Source organism: Grampus griseus (assembly GCF_964374135.1).
Source record: "Grampus griseus genome assembly, chromosome: 10".
NCBI classification, from domain to species: domain Eukaryota; kingdom Metazoa; phylum Chordata; class Mammalia; order Artiodactyla; family Delphinidae; genus Grampus; species Grampus griseus.
Window position 1 is genome coordinate 56,764,575 of NC_139004.1, and position 19,816 is coordinate 56,784,390.

General features: G+C 40.9%; 1 protein-coding gene and 1 pseudogene across 2 annotated transcripts in view; both read left to right on the forward strand.

Annotated features, from left to right (window-relative positions):
- The window catches only part of OXSR1 (oxidative stress responsive kinase 1), a 101,253-nt gene extending 82,452 nt beyond the window's left edge, over positions 1-18,801 (forward strand). The window contains exons 11-18 of the mRNA XM_082663061.1: positions 175-297; positions 4,377-4,412; positions 9,536-9,670; positions 10,982-11,046; positions 12,968-13,020; positions 14,698-14,766; positions 15,626-15,690; positions 16,094-18,801. Coding sequence (XP_082519187.1) covers positions 175-297; positions 4,377-4,412; positions 9,536-9,670; positions 10,982-11,046; positions 12,968-13,020; positions 14,698-14,766; positions 15,626-15,690; positions 16,094-16,168 — 621 coding nt within the window. The 3' untranslated portion in view covers positions 16,169-18,801. The remainder of the gene's footprint in view (positions 1-174; positions 298-4,376; positions 4,413-9,535; positions 9,671-10,981; positions 11,047-12,967; positions 13,021-14,697; positions 14,767-15,625; positions 15,691-16,093) is intronic.
- On the forward strand, positions 4,511-8,879 carry LOC309829074 (protein phosphatase 1 regulatory subunit 14B-like; annotated as a pseudogene). Its single transcript has 2 exons — positions 4,511-4,575; positions 8,276-8,879. The product of its transcript is annotated as a protein phosphatase 1 regulatory subunit 14B-like (transcript).
- Positions 18,802-19,816: the final 1,015 nt, after the last annotated feature.

Here is a 19,816-nt window from a genome sequence, read left to right on the forward strand (position 1 = left end):
AGAAAGCAAGTGAAGGATGGAGGATGTGAGTTTATATAGGAAAACTTCTCTATTGGGAAAATTATTATCTGCTTACAACATTGAAGTAATAGAAGGAGAGAGAATATGGCTGACTTTTCTATATAGTAAGTGTCAAACACTACCATAGTCCACGTCTCTCTTCCTAATGAGCAGGTTCGGAGAGTACCAGGTTCCAGTGGCCGTCTTCATAAGACAGAAGATGGTGGCTGGGAGTGGAGTGATGATGAATTTGATGAAGAAAGTGAGGAAGGGAAAGCAGCAATTTCACAACTCAGGGTAAGTTTTGTTAAACTATATGCTTTAGCTAGAGTTCTATCTTTTTGTCTGAAGCCTCTGAGATAATACTATATTCTGTGGTTCTGTTCAGTTTAACCAGCTAAAATATAAAAAATACAGACAGAATTTTCTTGAACAACTTATTAACAACAGGAGCCCAAGTAATTCTACATGGAAAAGGGGACTGGCATATCTGTTTTACTGTGATAATATTTAGGGTATATAAAAATGACCTAAATCGAGAAATAAAAACTATAGTGTCTGAGATGAAAACACACTGGATTAGATGAATGGCTGATTAAACACTGCAGAAGAAAAGATTAGAGAATTTGAAAGCCTAACAATTGAAACTTTGTCCCTAAAGTCTGTTAACTTTCTACCTGAAGAGGAACAGTGCACCTCTTCTTCAATTGGTATATCCTGGATCGTGTGTGCGAGTGTGTTAGTTTTTGCTAGAAGTGGACACCAAGACATGAAGTGAGCAAATACTATTTGAAAAATGGCGCTGATAGACTTGCTCAGTGCAGGGTTGCCACAAACCTTCAATTTGTAAAAAAATGCAATATCTGCAAAGCATAATAAAGCCTAGTGCAATAAAATGAGGTGGGCCTATATCTTAAAGAATTTGTTCCAACATTTTCTTGTTTGTATTGTTTCCAGTATTAAATCTGCTTGTATACTTACCTTTTCATTTATAAGTCACATTTGTTTTTACTCTGGCTGCTTTTAAGATATTTTTCTTTATGAATGGTTTTGAGCAATTTGATATGGTATGCCTAGGTGTATCTTTTTTTTTTTTTTCCATGTTTCATGTTTAGGGTTTATTGAGCTTCTTGGATCTTTGGGTTTACAGTTTTTTAATCAAGTTTGGAAAGTTTTCAGCCATTACATTTTCTTTTTTTTTAATATTTATTTATTTGTTTATTTATTTATTTGGCTGCACTGGGTCTTAATTGTGGCACGTGGGATCTTCATTGCCACATGTGGGATCTAGTTCCCTGACCAGGGATTGAACCTGGGCCCCCTGCATTGGGAGTGTGGAGTCTTAACCACTAGACCACCAGGGAAGTCCCTCAGCTATTACATTTTCAAATGCTTTTTCTGTCCTTCCACCTTGGAGAGTCCAATAACATGTATATTAGGCTGCTTAAAGTCATCTGACTGCTCACTGATCGTCTTTTCATGTTTTAAAAATTCTTTTTCCCTCAGTTTCATTTTGCATAGTTTCTAGTGCTGGCCTGTTCATTAGTCTTTCTTCTGCAGTGTTAATCTGCTGCTAATCTCCCATCCAGTCTCCTTTCCATCTCAGGTGTAATACGAGAATTTTGATTTGGTGTTTGATTTGGTTGTTAGTTTCTAGAAGTTTGATTTGGTGTTGTTTTGGCATCTTCAATGTCTCTACTTAACTTTTTGAAGATATGAATATATAATAATTATTTTAATGTCCTTCTCTGCTAATTCTAACATCCAAGTCAGTTTGGGGGCAGTTTTCTTTTCACTGTGGCTTGAAAAGTGTTTTTGAGAGTTGAGTAAATAGAGGTAAGAGATCAAGGCAGATAAAATTTGATAAGGTAGAGTACCAAGGAGGAGAGAGCTACCCAGAGAAAGAAGCTTAGAGCTTCCCTTTTGAGTATTCAGCAGCATACTTATCAGTGACTATATGTGAGAAAACTACCCATGTGGAGAAAGTGCCCAGCACTCACACAGCCAGGAACAGCAGTTAGACTGGAGAAACTTATAATTCACAGGGCATTTGGTAGATGCTTAGTAATGGGGTGTAATATATTGCCCTAGACTGAACACTGCTCCAGACCCAACTAACAGCTCATCAAAGCAGGATCCAAAAGGATTAAACTATTTCCAAGTAACTTTACTGTATTCCAAAACAAAGCTCAAGAAGATTTATAGAAATTATCAGCATGCAACAAGGTAAAATTCACAGTTTCTGTCATCTAATCGAAGATTACAAGAGTGAACATACCTTATGCCCAGATCGTGGTTTCTAATGTCATTCCCTACTAAAGAACAAAGGCTCACTGGAGAAATGGCTGATTCCAGGGCTTACACAGGGAAAATGCAAGATAAATCTGGAATATCTTCTTTTGACAGAAAGAAAAGATCTTTTATTTTTAAAAAAGTCATAATAATATGAGCCAGGTTGAAGGAGCTCCCACTGGCCAAATTAGGGAGAATTTAACCATCAAAATCATTAAGTGTAGGAATAAATTATAAATCATTTAAAAAATAGGAATCTATAGGCCCATACTAATAATAAACAGATATATAAATACATGGGGGGGGGATGGGTTTTCATTACAGTAACTGCCAGTGCTGACTGGTAAATGTAGGAGTGGATGGGGAAGTTCATCATTTTACAGCCATCATTAAAACAATCGTAAATGTTAGATCAGACAAGGATCATCAATAGGTGCTAAACATATGGGAAAATTTTGATGAACAGGATATTTACATGGTCTTAAAGTTTCTCTCCATAGATGGCCTATTAGTTGCAAGAAAAAAATACTGCGTACCTGAGAAATTAGAAAATGCCTTGACTCAATGATTAAAATTAACATCACTAATGAGGGGTAGAGGAACATGTGATTCCCTAAGATATGACACTATAGGAAGGATACGTCACTCTGTAGAATTCATTTAAGTCTGAATTATGAGGAAACATCAGACAAACCACAAATTAGGAGCATTCTATTCAAATAGAGTGTGTAGTAGGCAGGGGGGAATGATTATGTGTAGGAGGTCATTGGAAAAGTTGGATTATAGAGAGTAAATTAAAGTATTATTTTTAAATTTACTTAAGTTGATTGCTTTAGTAGTGTGAAGTTATGTAAGAGAATATCCCTATTCTTAAGTACACAGTGGGGACTTTCCTGGTGGTCCAGTGGTTAAGACTCTGCCCTCCCAATGCAGGGGGCCCGGGTTCAATCCTGGTCAGGGAACTAGATCCCTCATGCCACAACTAAAGATCCCGCACACTGCAACAAAGATCCCGCACGCAGCAACGAAGATCCCGAGTGCCACAACTAAGACCCGGCACAGCCAAATAAATAAATATTTTTAAAAAAAAGAAGAAGAGGAAGAAATACACAGTGACTATTCAGTTGTAAAGAGCTATGATTATATGCAACTTATTCTCAAATGGTACAGGACTGATTAAATATATATATTTAAAAAGAGAGAAAGTGAACACTAAATAATAAAGCACATGAGGAAAAAGGTTAGTAATGGATGAATCTGGGTAAAGGGTATAGCAGTGTTCTTTGTATTATTCTTATTCTAACAACTTTCTGTAAGTTTGAAATTATTTCCAAACAAAGTTTTTTTTAAGGTTTTGTGTTGGCTGTATACTTGCTGTAACCCATTAGCTGTTGCCTGTACCTTGATTCTCCTTAATAAAATGGTAATGAAAATTTTAAAAACCTAAACTGACCTTATAAGAAGTCTAAATTCACACTTGGTAGAATTTACCATAAATTGACGTTTGTTTAGAGATATGTTGTTGTTTTATGTATTCTCCAGTGCCTGTATCCAGAATTACTACTAACTTATGATTTACTGAATCAATTTAGCTTTAGATTTTCATATGGCATATTGTAATTAGCATTTCAATTTTGGCTCAAGAGTTTTCTTCATTAAAGCCTATAATCAGAATTACTCTGCTTTAAGAATGTGTTGGATAATTAGCTCGAATGTTTACATTTGGTTTGAGATATTATGCACATAATATGTTCATGATTAGTAGAAAGAATTGAACTTTGAAGAATGTGACCTCCCTACTAACTGATAGCTCAGTCCCATCATGTTTGCTTATAAACCTCAAGTTCTAGACTTAAAATACCATAGGTATATTGATGCGTTACAGGCTACCTGGACAAAGAATACAGTAGTATCATGACAGTTTTCTTTTTCCAGAAAACTCTCACTAGAGTTACCGATGAGTTAATTATGGATCAGAGTGAAATGGAGTTGACTTGCATTTCAACATTCCGTGCAGTTTGGAACTGACTACAAGTAACCTGAGTTTTCAGTTAACAAGCCTCCTTTTTTTGTATTTCTTTTAGTCTCCCAGAGTGAAAGACTCATTAACAAATTCTGAGGTAAGTAGTTGTGATTATTGAATCATTAAAGTATATGTGCTTTTGTTTTGGTTTGGTTTTAATGTTAAGCACACTTTTTGGTATGTGCCTAAACGGGAATGGGAACTTATGCCAGTCGAATTTTATTAGAGCTATCGATTCTGAGTTTGAATGGATCTTTACAGTAAATGGTGCCATTGCACTCATTTTAAAAGTGGGCCTAAGAACCCAGAATGTTCTTTTTTGCTTGCTTGACTTTATGAACGGCTATTTTTATCTTGGGCTGCTTAAAGTGGAAATTAGTCTTTTTGCATTAGCCTGTCCAGGAATCTGTCATATGCTGCCTTTGCTTTTTGGACTTTTTTCCTCAGCCTCTTGTCAAATAGATTCTGATGTCTATAGTTACTGCCTCAGTGTGATAGGGAATCCTACTAAACAGACGCCTGTTAGGCTGGCCTGCCTTATGCTCCTTACCTAAAGAAAATAATCATCTCGTGAGTATTCAATATTTGGTTTAATGGCACACATGTCTTGCTCTTAATCCAATTTGTTCTTGCCACATGCTTAAAAGTAACTATTTTTTCCACTTCATTTGTATATATAGTAATATAATTATGTACAGGATTATGTTTAAGACTGAAAATACTGTACCTCAGCTTATTACAGGCTAGCATCTGACAACTTGAATTAGAACTGCTATTCACTAAGATTTCTGGCTCTTCTTCTTGGTATGCTGTAGAATTGCATTTTTCTGCCCCTTGAAGTTACTCATGGCCGTGGCAGTTACTTTGGCCAATAAAATGTGAGCAGAAGGAAGAGCCACATTGTGATTCCCTGGGTTCCCTTGCCCCTGCCATCATGACCTGCATCCCTGCTGCAAATTTAGGTACCAAATTTAGCCTCTGCTGGCCACAGATGGACTTGAAGTGTGTGCAAGAAATAACTTTATCACCTCACACCAGTCAGAATGGCTATTATCAAAAAGACAACAAGTGTTGGTGAGGATATAGAGAAAAGAGAAGCCTCGTGCACTGTTGGTGGGAATGTAAATTGGTGCAGCCACTATGGAAAACAGTTTCTCAAAAAATTAAAAATACAATTATATATCCCACAAATCGACTTCTGGGTATTTTCCCAAAAACACTAATTCAGAAAGATATATGCATCCCGTATTCATTGCAGCATTATTTACAGTAGCTAAGATATGGAAGCAACCTAAGTATCCATCAATAGATGAATGGATAAAGAAGATATGATATATATGTATATATACACAATGAAATATTACTCAGTCAGGGACTTCCCTGATGGTCCAGTGGCCAGATCTCTGCACTCCCAATGCAGGGGGCCCAGGTTCGATCCCTGGTCGGGGAACTAAGGTCCCACATACCGCAACCAAGAGTTCACATGCCACAACTGAGGATCACACATGCCACAACTAAGACCCAGGGCAGCCAAATAAATAAATAAATATTTTTTTAAAAAAAGAAAGAAATATTAGTCAAAGAAGGAATGAAATCTTGCCATTTGCAACAACATGGATGGACCTTGAGGGTATTATGCTAAGTGAAATAAGTCAGAGAAAGACAAATACCATATGATGTAACTTATATGTGGAATCTGAAAAACAACAAATGAACAAACAAAACAGAAATAGTCTCATAGATACAGAGAACAAACTGGTGGTTGCCAAAGGGGAGGGGCGTGAGGGGAATTGTGAAATATGTAGGGGAGATAAAGAAGTACAAACTTCCAGTTATAAAAAATAAATAAGTCATGGGGATGTAATGTACCGCATAGGGAATACAGTCAATAATATTGTAATAACTTTGTAGGTGACAGATGGTAACTAGATTTATTGTAGTGATCATTTTTTAATATATAAAAATACCAATCGCTATGTTGTACACCTGAAGCTAATATACTATTGTAAGTCGATGAATTATACTTCAGTTTTTTAAAAAAGGAAAATAATTCTAAAACAAGCAAAATGTTTTCAAAAAAGTAATAACTTTTGTTCTTGTAATTTACTGAGAATTTAAGATTATTTGTTACGCTCTAACTTAACCTATCTTGACTGATTCCTAGTTTCTCAAAAATTGAATGGAAGGGTATTTTACATATTACCCAGACTTATTCTTTTTAGTCTCCTCCTTGTTCCTTTGCCTAAATAGCCTCTCCACGTGAACTTGTACATGCTCATAATCATAGTCTCATGCTCATAACTTTGTTGTTGTTTTTTAAATTATGATAAAATACACATAACATAAAATTAACCATCTTAACCATTTTTAGTGTGCAGTTCACTGACATTAAGTACATTCACACTGTTGTGCAACCATCCCCACCATCCATCTCCAGAGTTCTTTTCATCTTGCAAAACCAGCTCTGTACCCATTAAACAATAACTCCCTATTCTCTCCTCCCCCCAGCTCCTAGCAACGTCCATTCTATTTTCTGTCTCTGAATTTGACTACTCTAGGTACCTCATAAAAGTGGAATCATACAATATTTGTCCTTTTCTGACTTGTGTATTTCACTTACATAATGCCCTCAAGGTTCATCTATGTAACATGTATCAGAATTTCCTCTTTCCTTCCCTTTTAAGGCTGAATAATATTCCATATTTGTGTGTGTGTGTGAACCGCATTTGTTTAACCATTTATCTGTCAATGGGCATTTGGGTTTCTTCTACTTTTTGGCTATTGTGACTCATGCTGCTATGAACATGGCCACACAAATATCTGTTTGAGTCCCTGCTTTCAATTCTTTTGGGTCTATACCCAGAAGGGAATTGTTGGATTATATAGTAATTCTATTTTTAATTTTTTGAGGAACTATCATACTGTTTTCCATAACGGCTGTACTATTTTACATTCCCACCTGCAATGCACAAGGTTCCAGTCTCTTCACATCCTCTCATTACTTTGTTTTGTATAACCTTTCTGTCTTGATTATAGGTATACATATATGTGTATGCAATTTGGAAGCTGTCTCTTTGAAATAGTGCTAATAGTTTTAAGCATTTTCAAAACTAATCTTAAAGTTCGGTTTTTCTATCAAAAACTGGAACCAATGACTAACTTTTGGTTTCCTTTATGTGAAGCTAAGTAAACACAAAATTTTACTTCCTTGTCTCCTTGTTTTGCTTATATGATAACAGCTATTAGACCTCTCATTGCCCTTCTAATTTTTTTCCTCTTTTAACTCTAAATTTTGGCCATTACATTGATATCATTTTCCCCATTACCTTATAATTTTAAGTATGTTTAACTTGAATTTGTACTCAACTTCGATCTTTTTTCCCCATTACATAACTAAAATTTTCAAACATGCAAAATAATGTTTAATGTCTATGTTAGTTATAAAGCTTCACATCCATTTTGAAAAGCATTGCAGTTATGTTAAGGAACCATTGGTTGATTTTCTTTTTTTTATAAGTAATGGAAGGTCCCCAACATAGAAAAATGTCATTTCTATAATTTCATACTATATACTAAATCTGTATTTTGTAGGTGCTATTTTGCTGGGCAAAGGGGATAGAATAGATGTATTTAAAAATAAACAGGACACAAAGAACTACTATTCTGAAGAAGGAAAAAAAAGTGGACTACTGATATTTGTTACAACATGACTGACTCAAAAACTAAGTTAAAGAAGCCAGACACAAAAAGAGTGCATATTATAAAATTTGGTTTATATGAAATGTCCACAAAAGGCAAATTGATAGAGGCAGAAAGTAGATCAGTGGTTGCCTAGGGCTGGGTGGGGGAGCCGGAGTTAACTGTAAATGGGCACGGGAAGAGTTGATGGAAGTGTTCTAAAACCAGATTGTAGGGATGTTTACAGAAGTAGAAATTCTCTAAAAATCACTTGAGTTGTAGGCCGGCGCCGCCCTCGCCGCGGAGCCATGTGGAGACGAGATCACGAGCTAACCTGAGCCAGCGGCCGAGGCAGCTGGCGGGCGTCCCAGAGGTGGCGGCGCAGGGAGGGGCCCGACGCACGTACTTGGCCCTGGCGGCCGCCCTGGCGGACAGCGGCCCCACAGGGGGCATGGTGTTGGTGGCTCCGGCCCCTGGACCGGGGAGTGGTGGCCCAGGGTCCCGCGTCTACTTTCAGAGCCCCCCTGGGGCTGCAGGCTAGGGCCCGGGCGGCGCGGACGATGAGGGCCCAGTGAGGCGCCGAGGGACGGTCACGGTCGAGTAGCACTGCAAGGAGCTACGGAGGCGCCTCAACCTGGAGGAGTGGATGCTGGAGCAGCTCACTCACCTCTAGGACTGCCAGGAAGAAGAGATCCCAGAACTGGAGATTGACGTGGATGAACTCCTGGACATGGAGAGCGATGATACCCGAGCTGCCAGGGTCACGGAGCTGCTGGTTGACTGTTACAAACCCACTGAGGCCTTCGTCTCTGGCTTGCTGGACAAGATCCGAGGCACGCAGAAGCTGAGCACAGCCAGAAGAAGTAAGGGTCCTCGACCCAGGTGAACCGTGGTTCCCACAGAACAATCGCTGCCCCCCCGCAAGCTGGTAACAACAGCAATACCAGTGAATTTCACGGGACGTAAATTATACCTCAAAAAGTTCTTAAAAACAAAAAAGCGGGACTTTCCTGGTGGTGCAGTGATTAAGAATCCGCCTGCCAATGCAGGGGACACGGGTTCAATCCCTGGTCCGGGAAGATGCCACATGCCGTGGAGCAACTAATCCCGTGCGCCACAACTACTGAGCCTGCGCTCTAGAGCTGGCGAGCCACAACTACTGAGCCCACATGCTGCAACTACTGAAGCCCCCATGCCTAAAGCCCTGTGCTCCACAACAAGAGAAGCCACCGCAATGAGAAGCCCGCGCACTTCAACGAAGAGTAGCCCCCGCTCACCGCAACCAGAGAAAGACCGCACACAGCAACGAAGACCCAACACAGCCAAAAATAAACAAATAGATTAATTAATTAATTAATTTAAAAAGCATAGAGATATTTGACTTCCATTTGAAATAGGTGTGTCTTGGGGATGTAGAGATGGGCTGGTTCACTACACAAGGACTACTTTAAAAAGTCTCTCTGCGGCAGTGCTTGCCTGTCAGCAGGCCCGCCTCCCTTTCTTCTCAGCTTAAGCAGCACTGTGTGTGTGTTTTTGTTACAGCTGTTTTCAACAACTGATCCTGTGGGTACTTTACTCCAAGTTCCAGAACAGATTTCTGCTCATCTACCTCAGCCAGCTGGGCAGATGACTGCACAGCCAACTCAAGTCTCCCTGCCGACCCCCGCGGAGCCTCAGGTACAGCAGGGATGTGCTTTCTTTCGTGGTCAGCCATCCGGGTGGAGGCAGAGGGTGGAGGCTAACGTGGACCGCCGCCTGGTGCCATGAGGGTGATGTCCTGGTAGATTTTGAAACAAGTTAGAAATCTGTTTTCACGGTTTTAAATGTATGCAGATAAGAGTTTAACAAAGATCACACAGGTTTCATTTAGCAACAAAATAAGTTAATGATGGAAATATTTCAAACAGCAAAAGTTGGGGGGGGGCAGTAATTTCTTGTCAGCCTTTTTTTTCCTCACACGAAGGCGAGGGGTTTTGCCCACTGAGGCGGCTCAGTGCCCCGGTGGCTCCTGCACTCAGGAGGGACAGCGCTGGGGGGTCTGGCGCCCCACGGCTCCCGCTCCCTCTCCCTCGCCCTCTCGGATCGCTGGGGAAGGCTGTCTCACCCAGGGTGCGTCGTCCCCCACGCCCCGTCCCCGGAGCACTGTTTTCATCTGCATCCCAGTGGTTCTCTGCCTTTGGAGATCACTGCTCTGAGCTCTTCCAGTTAGTCACATTCTAACTTCATTTACCTTTTCTTTGCCCAAGTTTTCCATTTCTGCCCATCATATGGGAAAAGGTACAGTTGTCTTATGAAAACTGATGGAAAGATTGGATTTGTTTTATAAACGACTTAAATAGAATGTATATACTCTGTAAGGCAAGGGACAGCTGTATGGTTTTCAGAGAGGATTAGTTTGGTCATTAGAAGATGTGGAGGGACTTCCCTCGTGGCACAGTGGTTAAGACTCCATGCTCCCAATGCAGGGGGCCCAGGTTCAATCCCTGGTCAGGGAACTAGTCCCACATGCATGCCGCAGCTAAGGAGCTGGCGCAACCAAATAAATAAAATAAAATATTTGTTTAAATTAAAAAAAAAAAAGATCTGGAACCTCCAGGGTGGGTGGTTTTGTGCGGGGTAGCCAGTTTAGACCTTACTGGCAGATGTGTTGCCACTGGCAGATTTTTTAAAGGGAAAAACCCAGCTTCGTGTTCTTCATGCTTATATAGAGGAAGAGAGGTCTGAAAAATACAAAATTAAATGTGGCTGTGTATGGAATTTCGTGTGGGTTTGAGAATTATCTTTCTCATTATGTTTGACATTGAGCTCTTGTTGCTGCCTTGTGGTACATGTCCTCCCGCAGCAGGGAGTGTCCTAGGGACTAGGATGGCCACACCTGGAGATGAAGAAAATTGATGCCAAGTGGACGATTCTTCTGCAGATGAGCATTAGTCACCTCCATGCTTAATAGTCCAGGCAGTGACTTTATACCTTTCAATGCTTTTTTAGGCTCTGTCTTCAGGAGCAGGTTCACAAGAAACCAAGATCCCAATCAGTCTAGTACTAAGATTACGGTAAGTAGACATTCTGTTGTTTTCTGAATACTCTGAATATGCTGATTTCTATTTGAAAGTTACTCCCCTTCTAGTAGTTCATGCCTGAGAGTAACTGGATAGGATCGTGTGTGTTTGCTTGTGGGTGTATTATTTCCCTCAGAAATAATAGCAGTAGTGTGAGGACCTGAATTAGCATTGACTCATTCCTCCTTCCACTTGTGAATTCCTAGTCATCTTCTCAGTATGACCATAATTAGAGTAGAGGCAGCAAGACTGTTTGGGGAATGTTTTGATTTTACCACTAACAGTAATGAAATTATGCCATAAATGTGAAGAAAGCAGATCTGGTTACCTTTTCTTTATAGAAGCCTACTCTGTATACCTGGACTCAAATAGTTCTGAATTAATACAGTGTCTTGGTAATCTCATCCTATTTTAACTGTACACAAAGAATGTTATTTGTCTCTCTTCAAAATTTTGTTTTGAAAGCTTACAGCAGTTAATAGAGAGTATAACAATTCTATTTGACATGTGCTTCAGGAGGGGAGAGGATACTTGTAAGTGATGTAGTTAGCTTTTTTTTTTTTAACATCTTTATTGGAGTATAATTGCTTTACAATGGTGTGTTAGTTTCTGCTTTGTAGTTAGCTTTTTGAAGGGTGCTTTTTAGTGGACTGTGTTCCAGACTTGTTTATGGAAGAGGAGGCTAGATTCTTATTCTCACTTATGAAGACTTTGAAGTTAAATGACTAGGCAGTTCAGTTTAGCATATTGTTATCTTTGAAGGTGTTTGTGCTTGGCATGACAGTCACATCACTAAAGTGATAATGAACACTTGACCTTCATTTTATTCAGCTTTCAGACTAAGTACAGCAGTATTAGCTATTGCGCTAAGATACTGAGAAAAAGAGAAAATGAAATGCAATAATCAAGTCTGTGTTGGAAGTTGATTTGTATTGTGTACTTAGCATAGCTAAAAACAAGTTTCAGTAGTAGACATGCAGAAGTGTAAGTCTGTGTAGACAAGTGCAAAGAGACAACATGAGGGAGAAAATCACTGTGGGGCAGGATGTGTTGGATTTGGATAACTATATTTTAAGCACAATTTCAGTAACATCAAGTATGTGTCAGATAGACCTAAGCTCCCTGAACTGTTTAGATAAAATGGATTTGGGTCCTAGTAATCACTCATGTCTGCCTTTAGACATAATATTCTAATTTCTCCATCTTTAACCAGAACCTCCAGGGAGCTTAGTTTATCTCAGTACTTGGTGTGGTGTGCAATCTATGTAACTATCTTTCACCAGTCACATTTTAATCTCTGGAGCCTTATATTAACTCTGCTGCCAGTATGGGCCCCATTTCTTTCCCCGTCTTCTCTGCCCACGCAAATCCTTCCTATCCATTAAGTCCTATCTAAAATACTACTTCTAAAGTTTTTCCTCATTATCCCACTCTGTATATTCTTTATCCTTCTCCTCTGAACCCCTGTGGAATTTGGGGAAGCATCATGTGTTTCATTCTATGAGTCTAGTCAGACTGATCACCAGTGGTGGGCAAGGCACTCTCCTAGGCATAGGGGTGTGGGGGGTAGGAGTGGGGATAAGGAAGAAAAGGGCATCCTGTATCATGTTAATCACACCTCCCTGTGCTCATACAGATATTCCTCTTAGTCTAATATGATCATCTTAGTGGGAATAAGGATGGGCATGGGCATATATTGACTGGTGAAGGACATAAATTAAAAGGGTTGTAGAACAATTAGATGATCACTCTGAGTTGTTTGCTCTGAGCCCTCAGTGTGAGCTCATTAGGACAAATCATACAGTCTATGGGACAGAAAGATCTTTCTCTTGGCATAGCTTTCCTGATATATGTGGGCGGACCCTGAATGCATAAATTCAGACATTTATTTTATACATTTTGTTTTCTTTCATAGGAATTCAAAAAAAGAACTAAATGATATTCGATTCGAATTTACTCCTGGGAGAGGTGAGGCATCAAAACATTGAAAACAAAATAACTGCTCATTTGTCATTTTAAGGAAATGTGTGAGAAGTTTCTGTCCTCTAGATATATTTTCCTCTTAAAGGGTGATAAAAATGTTCCTGGCCGAGAGGTTTTGGGGGGCATATGAATAAAATTAAAATGCAGTTTATTTACTACTACCTCATTTAGAAAACCTAGTATAATACAAAGAGTATTGAATATAACTCTAATTTACTGCTTACTGTATGGCAGACATTGTGCTAATCAGTATCTCATTAAATTCTCAAAACTGCCCCCTAAGGAAAGATTATTGTCCCCACTGCATAGATGATGAAATCAAGGCTTAGAGAGAGTGAAGTAACTGGTTGCAGTTCCCACAGCTGAGAAGAGGTGTAGCTGGAATTCAAACCCAGATCTTTCGGAGTGCAGAGTTCCTGCTCTTATCACTGAACGTGGTTGTCCTCCATGACAATAAAGAAGCAGTAAGGCTTCCAGTCCCCTCCCTCCCAGCTAAAGCTGAGCCCTGTCATTGCAGTTTCTGGCCGTGAACTTCTCCCAGGGACAAGGCTTATTTTCTTTCTTGCCTTTGTTACTCAGGATTCGTATTTGGGAAGTGGCCCGCAGCCAGCTGGTATCCGTCCTGTGTGCCACGCTTAGTCTTCCTGCTGTCTCAGTATCATGAGCAGTTCACTCAAATGCAGAGAACAAATGCACATGTACAGAGATGTATCTGTTTTCCTTTTTAAAGCCAGGCAGAGTCACATTTTAAGGTACTCATTCAAATCGCTGGTCTTTGGCAAATGTATGTGCACAGCCCCTCCCCAGAGGTCCTCCCGTTCCCTCTGAGGGGATCGGTGTTCAGGCCTCGGGAAGGAGTCAATTGGAGATGAGGTTAATTGATGGTACTCTGTCCTCATCTTTTTAGTTTCTAGTTATATACCCATTGCTCAGACAGTACAACCTATAATAATTAGATATGAAGGAAGACCCACCAGAATAAAAAAGAAAATTATTTTAGCAAAAAAAACAAAACCAAAAAAAAAAACTGGGAGTATGACCCGCAAAGAGAAGAGATTACAGTTTGTTTTCTTAAGATTTATGGGGGCAATTCCCTGGCGATCCAGTGGTTAGGACTCCGCGCTTTCACTGCCGGGGGCACACGTTCAATCCCCAGCTGGGGAACTAAGATCCCACAATCCACACGGTGTAGCCAAAAAAAAAAAAAAAAAGAGAGAGAGATTTAATTGGGACTAAATTATTCTGCTTTATTAGCCCTGGAGGTGTTATACACTCACCATCACGTCTCAGAGCTCATAGGGCTGGCATCCAGGGTTGTCCTCAGACTAGTAGTTTCTTCTGCAGCATCACTATCAGGTGCTCTTCCGACAAAGGCAAGAACCCATCTAAAGTACACCATCATTTAGAACGTTATCTTTACGTTGAGCTGATATTTGCCGTCTGGGTGATACAGGTTCCGCCCTCTACCTAGACCTGTGATAGTCCCTCACTTGAGATAATCCTGGTGGGAGGAGAAACCTTTATGTGGAGGAAGTCCCCCCGCCATCTTGGTTCTGTGGATTTAACAGCTAGCTTTGGTCTGGCTGTGCCAGCACCCACTCTGAATGTTAGCAGGGACATGCGTGCACAAGAAACGGAGCACCTTCTTCTTTGTCCTTGCAGATACAGCAGAGGGTGTCTCTCAGGAACTCATTTCTGCTGGCCTCGTCGATGGAAGGGATTTAGTAATAGGTAACTACTTTGTGCTCTGCCTTTGTGTCGCCATCTCTCTGCTTGTATACTTAGGATCTAGAAAATCAGGCTTTGATCCCACTGAGTAGGTCTAATGGTTCTTGGAATGGTTCTTGGCTTTGCTGAAATAACAGGTATTGGGGACAGTTCCTTCCTTACAAAAAAGAAAATCTCACTTCTGAGTTTTCTTTGTGACCCCCAGTGATAGTGAGTGAAAGCTTACCCAGGTCTCTGGGAGATCGTAGAAATGATGACAGAAGTTACAGGTTAGAGTAAGCTTGGCCATATCTAATCCATTTTGGAGAATGAACGCTATCCTTTTGGAGCTAAGAGTTAAGCAAAAATCATTACAGATTTAGTCCTAAAAAAAGCAGGAAGTAAGAAAAGGCACAGTCGGGCCACAGGTGCATATTACTGAATTAAAAGACCATTGCCTAGGACAAGTCAACAGAGTTTTAAAGGGCCAGATAGTAAAGTAAATAGTTTAGGCTTTGTGGACCATGTAACAGTCTCTGTTTTTACACTCTTCTTGGCTCACAGGCAGAACAGAAACAGGCTGAAGGCCATAGTTGGCTGATTCCCAGTCTAGGGCTTTCTGGCCCATGAATAGGCAAATCATACCTCTTTCACCCCAGTGTCTTTCCTAAGTTAAAAGAAAGTTAATTTGACAATGATAAGATTTATTTGTGCTGCTTGGAGTTGCTTTTAAAAACACCTTGTATTTAGGGAGCGATTTATCTTTCTGCTTCCATTTTGATTGTACATAGACGATTGTGAACTACCATTTAAGTTGTTAAAATGTGGTTGAAATGTGGATTTACTTAGCTTCTCATTACTTTCTCTGTTTGTATGATTACAGTGGCAGCTAATTTGCAGAAAATTGTGGAAGAACCCCAGTCAAATCGATCTGTCACTTTCAAACTGGTATTCATCCCTTCCTCTGTGTTAAACCATCTCACGTTGTACACACCAGCAGCCTCTGCAGACCAGCTTCCATATTCCCTGAGTGATGAGAATATTTAAGTCTGGTGGATTGTATTTGTTTAACCTCCCCATGCCCTGGGTTGATACCGCCCTTCATTGGCTTCCCTTCCCCTCTCCCTCTCCTACCCGAGGCCCTTGACTATTTATCCTCAAGAGAGATTGCTGGTCAATCTGACTCCACCTTTGTACCCAGACTCCACCTACACCTTTATCTGCCTCCTGTTTGTATCCCAGGGACCTGTCCCCCACTGCCCTCTTTCCCACAGTCCCCATGTCAGTTTTAGTTGCTGCCTGCAATTTTGTTTATAAATAGCCACAGCTTCTCATTTTGTTTGGTTCTTAGGCATCTGGTGTCGAAGGCTCGGATATTCCTGATGATGGTAAACTAATAGGATTTGCCCAGCTCAGCATCAGCTAAAACACAGCCCTGGAAGAGGTGGCCTAAGGAGATTCCACACATGCGTATCTCTGTTGCTTCTGTTGGCCTAAACTCACTACTGCCAAAGAACCCAGCAACAAACCTCCCAGCTAAGAGCTTTAGAGGTCTTTCTTTATGTTTTTCCTGCCATCATTCCCCCTTTTCCCCACAGAGAAAGAAAAGTTGGATCACCAGTGGCCAGCATCCCTTTAAAGAGTTCCGTTAGTAAACTTACTGCACGTGTCCCCTGTCTTCCTCCATCTGAGAAGTGGCCCGGGTGCCTCAAGGCCCAGGAGGGAGGTGTATCAGCTCATCTTGCCTTACTCCAGTGATGGCGCTGGGTGGAAAGTAGCAGCTATCTTGGGCTTCCTCATCCTGCTTGTTCTCCCACACCTGAGAGGATTTGGGCATCTTGGGATATCCCTTTACCACTGAAGTAGCAGTTAAAAGTTGGTTGTTTAGCTGAAGCCCAGAGAATTTAATTTAGTGGGGTTTTGTTTTTGTTTTTGTTTTTTGGTATCCGATATGAATTCCAACACCCTTTGTTAGGATGAAGCACAGCCTCAGATGGAGGCAACCTAAACTGTGTTCTTGTTTTGTTCATGATGTTTCTAAGCGTTTTGCTGAAGCTGCTCTCAGGCACCCCTCTTCATTACTCCCTCCAGAAAGGGTTGCTAGCCTTAACTTCAGCTGGTGCAAAACATCTGACTGTAATCGAACTTCAGCCATCGGATCCTTCAAAGTGGAACTTTGGACTGTTTTTAGAGAAAAGATCAAGTAATGGCTTGTAAAAGAGAATTTCCCCAGCAGTGGTTTTTGAACAGGAAAAATCATAACTCATATCATTGCAGAAGTATTTATTTTCAAATCTTAAAACAATTGAAGAAAAACTGCTCCTTGATCCTCCCATGAAAATCAATTTGCCTGGCCTCCAAATCATGAGGAAATGCAAGGCTGAGATTCCTACAGCAATAAAGGAGACTCGCACTGGGCCAGAGAGGCGTGCCTTCTGCCCCCTCTCCTGCACTGACCCTTTGGAGGGGGTCCCTGTGTGCTGAACCTGACCCAAGATGGAAAGTGAAACCACATGTGCCGTGACTTTTAGGATTTTTGAGTAGACAGTGTTCATTTGATTTTCTACAGAAATAATATAAATTATTCTTTAGGTTTAAAAAAGAGCACCATAATGCAATATGTGAATCATCAGTGGCATTGATTTTTTCTTTTTTTTCCTACTGTTTCACAGTCAGCCTTTGTCTAACTGCAGATAGCCCTAACAAGTTTGTAAATGAAAGGGATCCTCAATCTGGCCTTAAAATGACACACAAAGATGGGCTTTGGCCCATCTTTATAGAATCACTCGAGCCCTTTCCAGCATTGTTGGTCTGTGAATAAAAGGATTGCTTTACCTAGTTTTCTCTTAGAGCACTTCTGAAAGCTTTCTCCACAACTAACTTATTATAGTTTTTGTTTCATTCTGAGCTTGTAGTTTTAGTCGTGGGCTTTCTTCACCTGCCCTGGATACAAAGGCATGTTGGGAAAGGGATGGGTGTTGTAGAGGAAGGGAGGGGATGCTTTGGGATGGGGGTTGGGAGGAAAGTAGATCAGAGGATCGGACACCAAAGCCCAAGGTCCCAGCAGGATTGGTAAAAGGAGGGAGCCTGCTGAGCCTGGAGACAGAGTAGATTGATCAGCTTACTGGACAAATATTTAGCTTTTCTTTTTCCTTTTTTTTCTTTCTTTTTTTAGAAGAGGGTTGGGGGAACAAGGACAGGAAGGTAGGAATAAGTTATGAAAAAATGTAATGTCCCTTTTGGCACAAGACTAGTGGCTTACCTTAGAGTCTGTGTTTTGGTTTCAGATAAGCCCATCATAGTCTACTTATTTCTGAATCCAAAGGGTGGTGGCATCACTCTATTCTAGCTTTTATTTGGAGGTGGTCGAGAGCCCAAGCTGGAAGTAAGCAGCAGCCCATCTCCCTGTTCAATTTCTCCAGCCGGCCATTACCTTTGAACTGCAGTGGGACAGGCATGACAGTAGAAGTGGGCTGGGGCTTTCTCTTTCTTTTCCATTCATCTTTTGCCCTGCTGGGAATTAGGAGTCAGACACCAAGCCCCAGGACAGTGTTATTTCTTCTTCTGCTTGATGTATGGTGGACTCGCTTTGCTGGCTTGTGCAGTGATGCTGAAAAAAAATGAGTGAACAGAAACTTTGCAGGTGAGACAGCACGTGACCTAGTGAGCAGTTTTGCTCCTTCCCAGGAGGGGTGATTCAGGATACACCTCTCTCCCTGGATCCCCAGGATTCCCTGGTCCCTGGGGGAGGGACTAACTTAGCACAAGGTAACATGTGCCAATGCTATTTGTGAAATGTATGGTCTTTCTAAATGACTAATGGATTTGTTTGGGTTTTTTGCTTAAGTTGTGAACCAAATCCTAGAGCCAGCTGATACTCTAATAATCTGGAGGACAGAATAATGGTGTATCGATAAATGGAGGTTCCTCCTTATGATGTATGCTAGATTATGGAAGATGTAAAATATTTGACTTCCCCCTCCCTTTTATTTTTATTTTTATTTTTTTGACTTTGTACTTTGCTGCATGTTTCATTCATTTTTAATCAATAAAGAATAAATTGTCTGTGGTGGTGTAAGGATGCTTCACTTTGGTGACTGTTGGTGGGGGCAGTGGGAAGTGGGTCAGGAGGTCACTACTAACTTTAATTTTTCATGCGAATAGAGAAAAGCCAAGGTGCACTTTTCCCTAAAAAGTGTATTAGTCTACAAATTAGAACAGCTTAAAACCAAGTGGGGAAACTGAAATCCCAAGAGAGAGAGAGATCTGCCCAAGGAAGTTTGATAGAGTGGGATAAGGAACTCTTTGCACTGATCTTCTCTGTTTAATTCTGCTCATGCTATTGGGGCGGGGGGCGGGGGGGGGAAAGATGCCAGATTCAGGCCCTTAGGAATCTGTTGTGGAAAGTTTAGAGCAGGGCTGAACTTGTTCCCATTTGGCTTTGATATTGAAATGGTGAGGTTTCGTGTAAGATTCTAGGCCCCTCTGTATTCCTCCACCCCCTGGATAAGTAACCTCCCTGATCATAACTCCTTCCCAACAGAAGGTGGTCTCTGAGCCATGACAGGACTGCTTTTGTGTGGGTCCTGGTAATTCAGGCCTCAGGTCCTGGGACCTTGGAATTGATGGTATCATAGCTGATTGAATTTGCTTTCAAGATAAGCAGGTTGTAAGAGCGGACTCTCACTATTGTGGGGATGGAGAGGAGTTGCTGGCTACTCAAAAGTGACCATGATGTATGTGGGGATAAGAGCAGGGGCAAGAGTAAACAGAGCCTCTCCACTTGCCCATAATCTCTAGCAAGATCCAGTCTTGTCCAGAAGCCAGTTTCCTCACCTCTGCCTATTCATACTAGCAATGCTCAGTGCAACAGTTCATGGATTCCTCCTGTGGGTCAGGTCATCTACCCCACATTTTTTGTTTTTCTCTTTTTTAAAGTAGACTTTATTTTTTTTAGTGCAGTTTTAGCTTCATAGCAAAATTGAACAGAAAGTACACAGAGTTCCCATATACCCCCAGACTGCACACACACGCACAGCCGCTCCCACTGTCAGCATCCTGCGCTGCAGTGGTA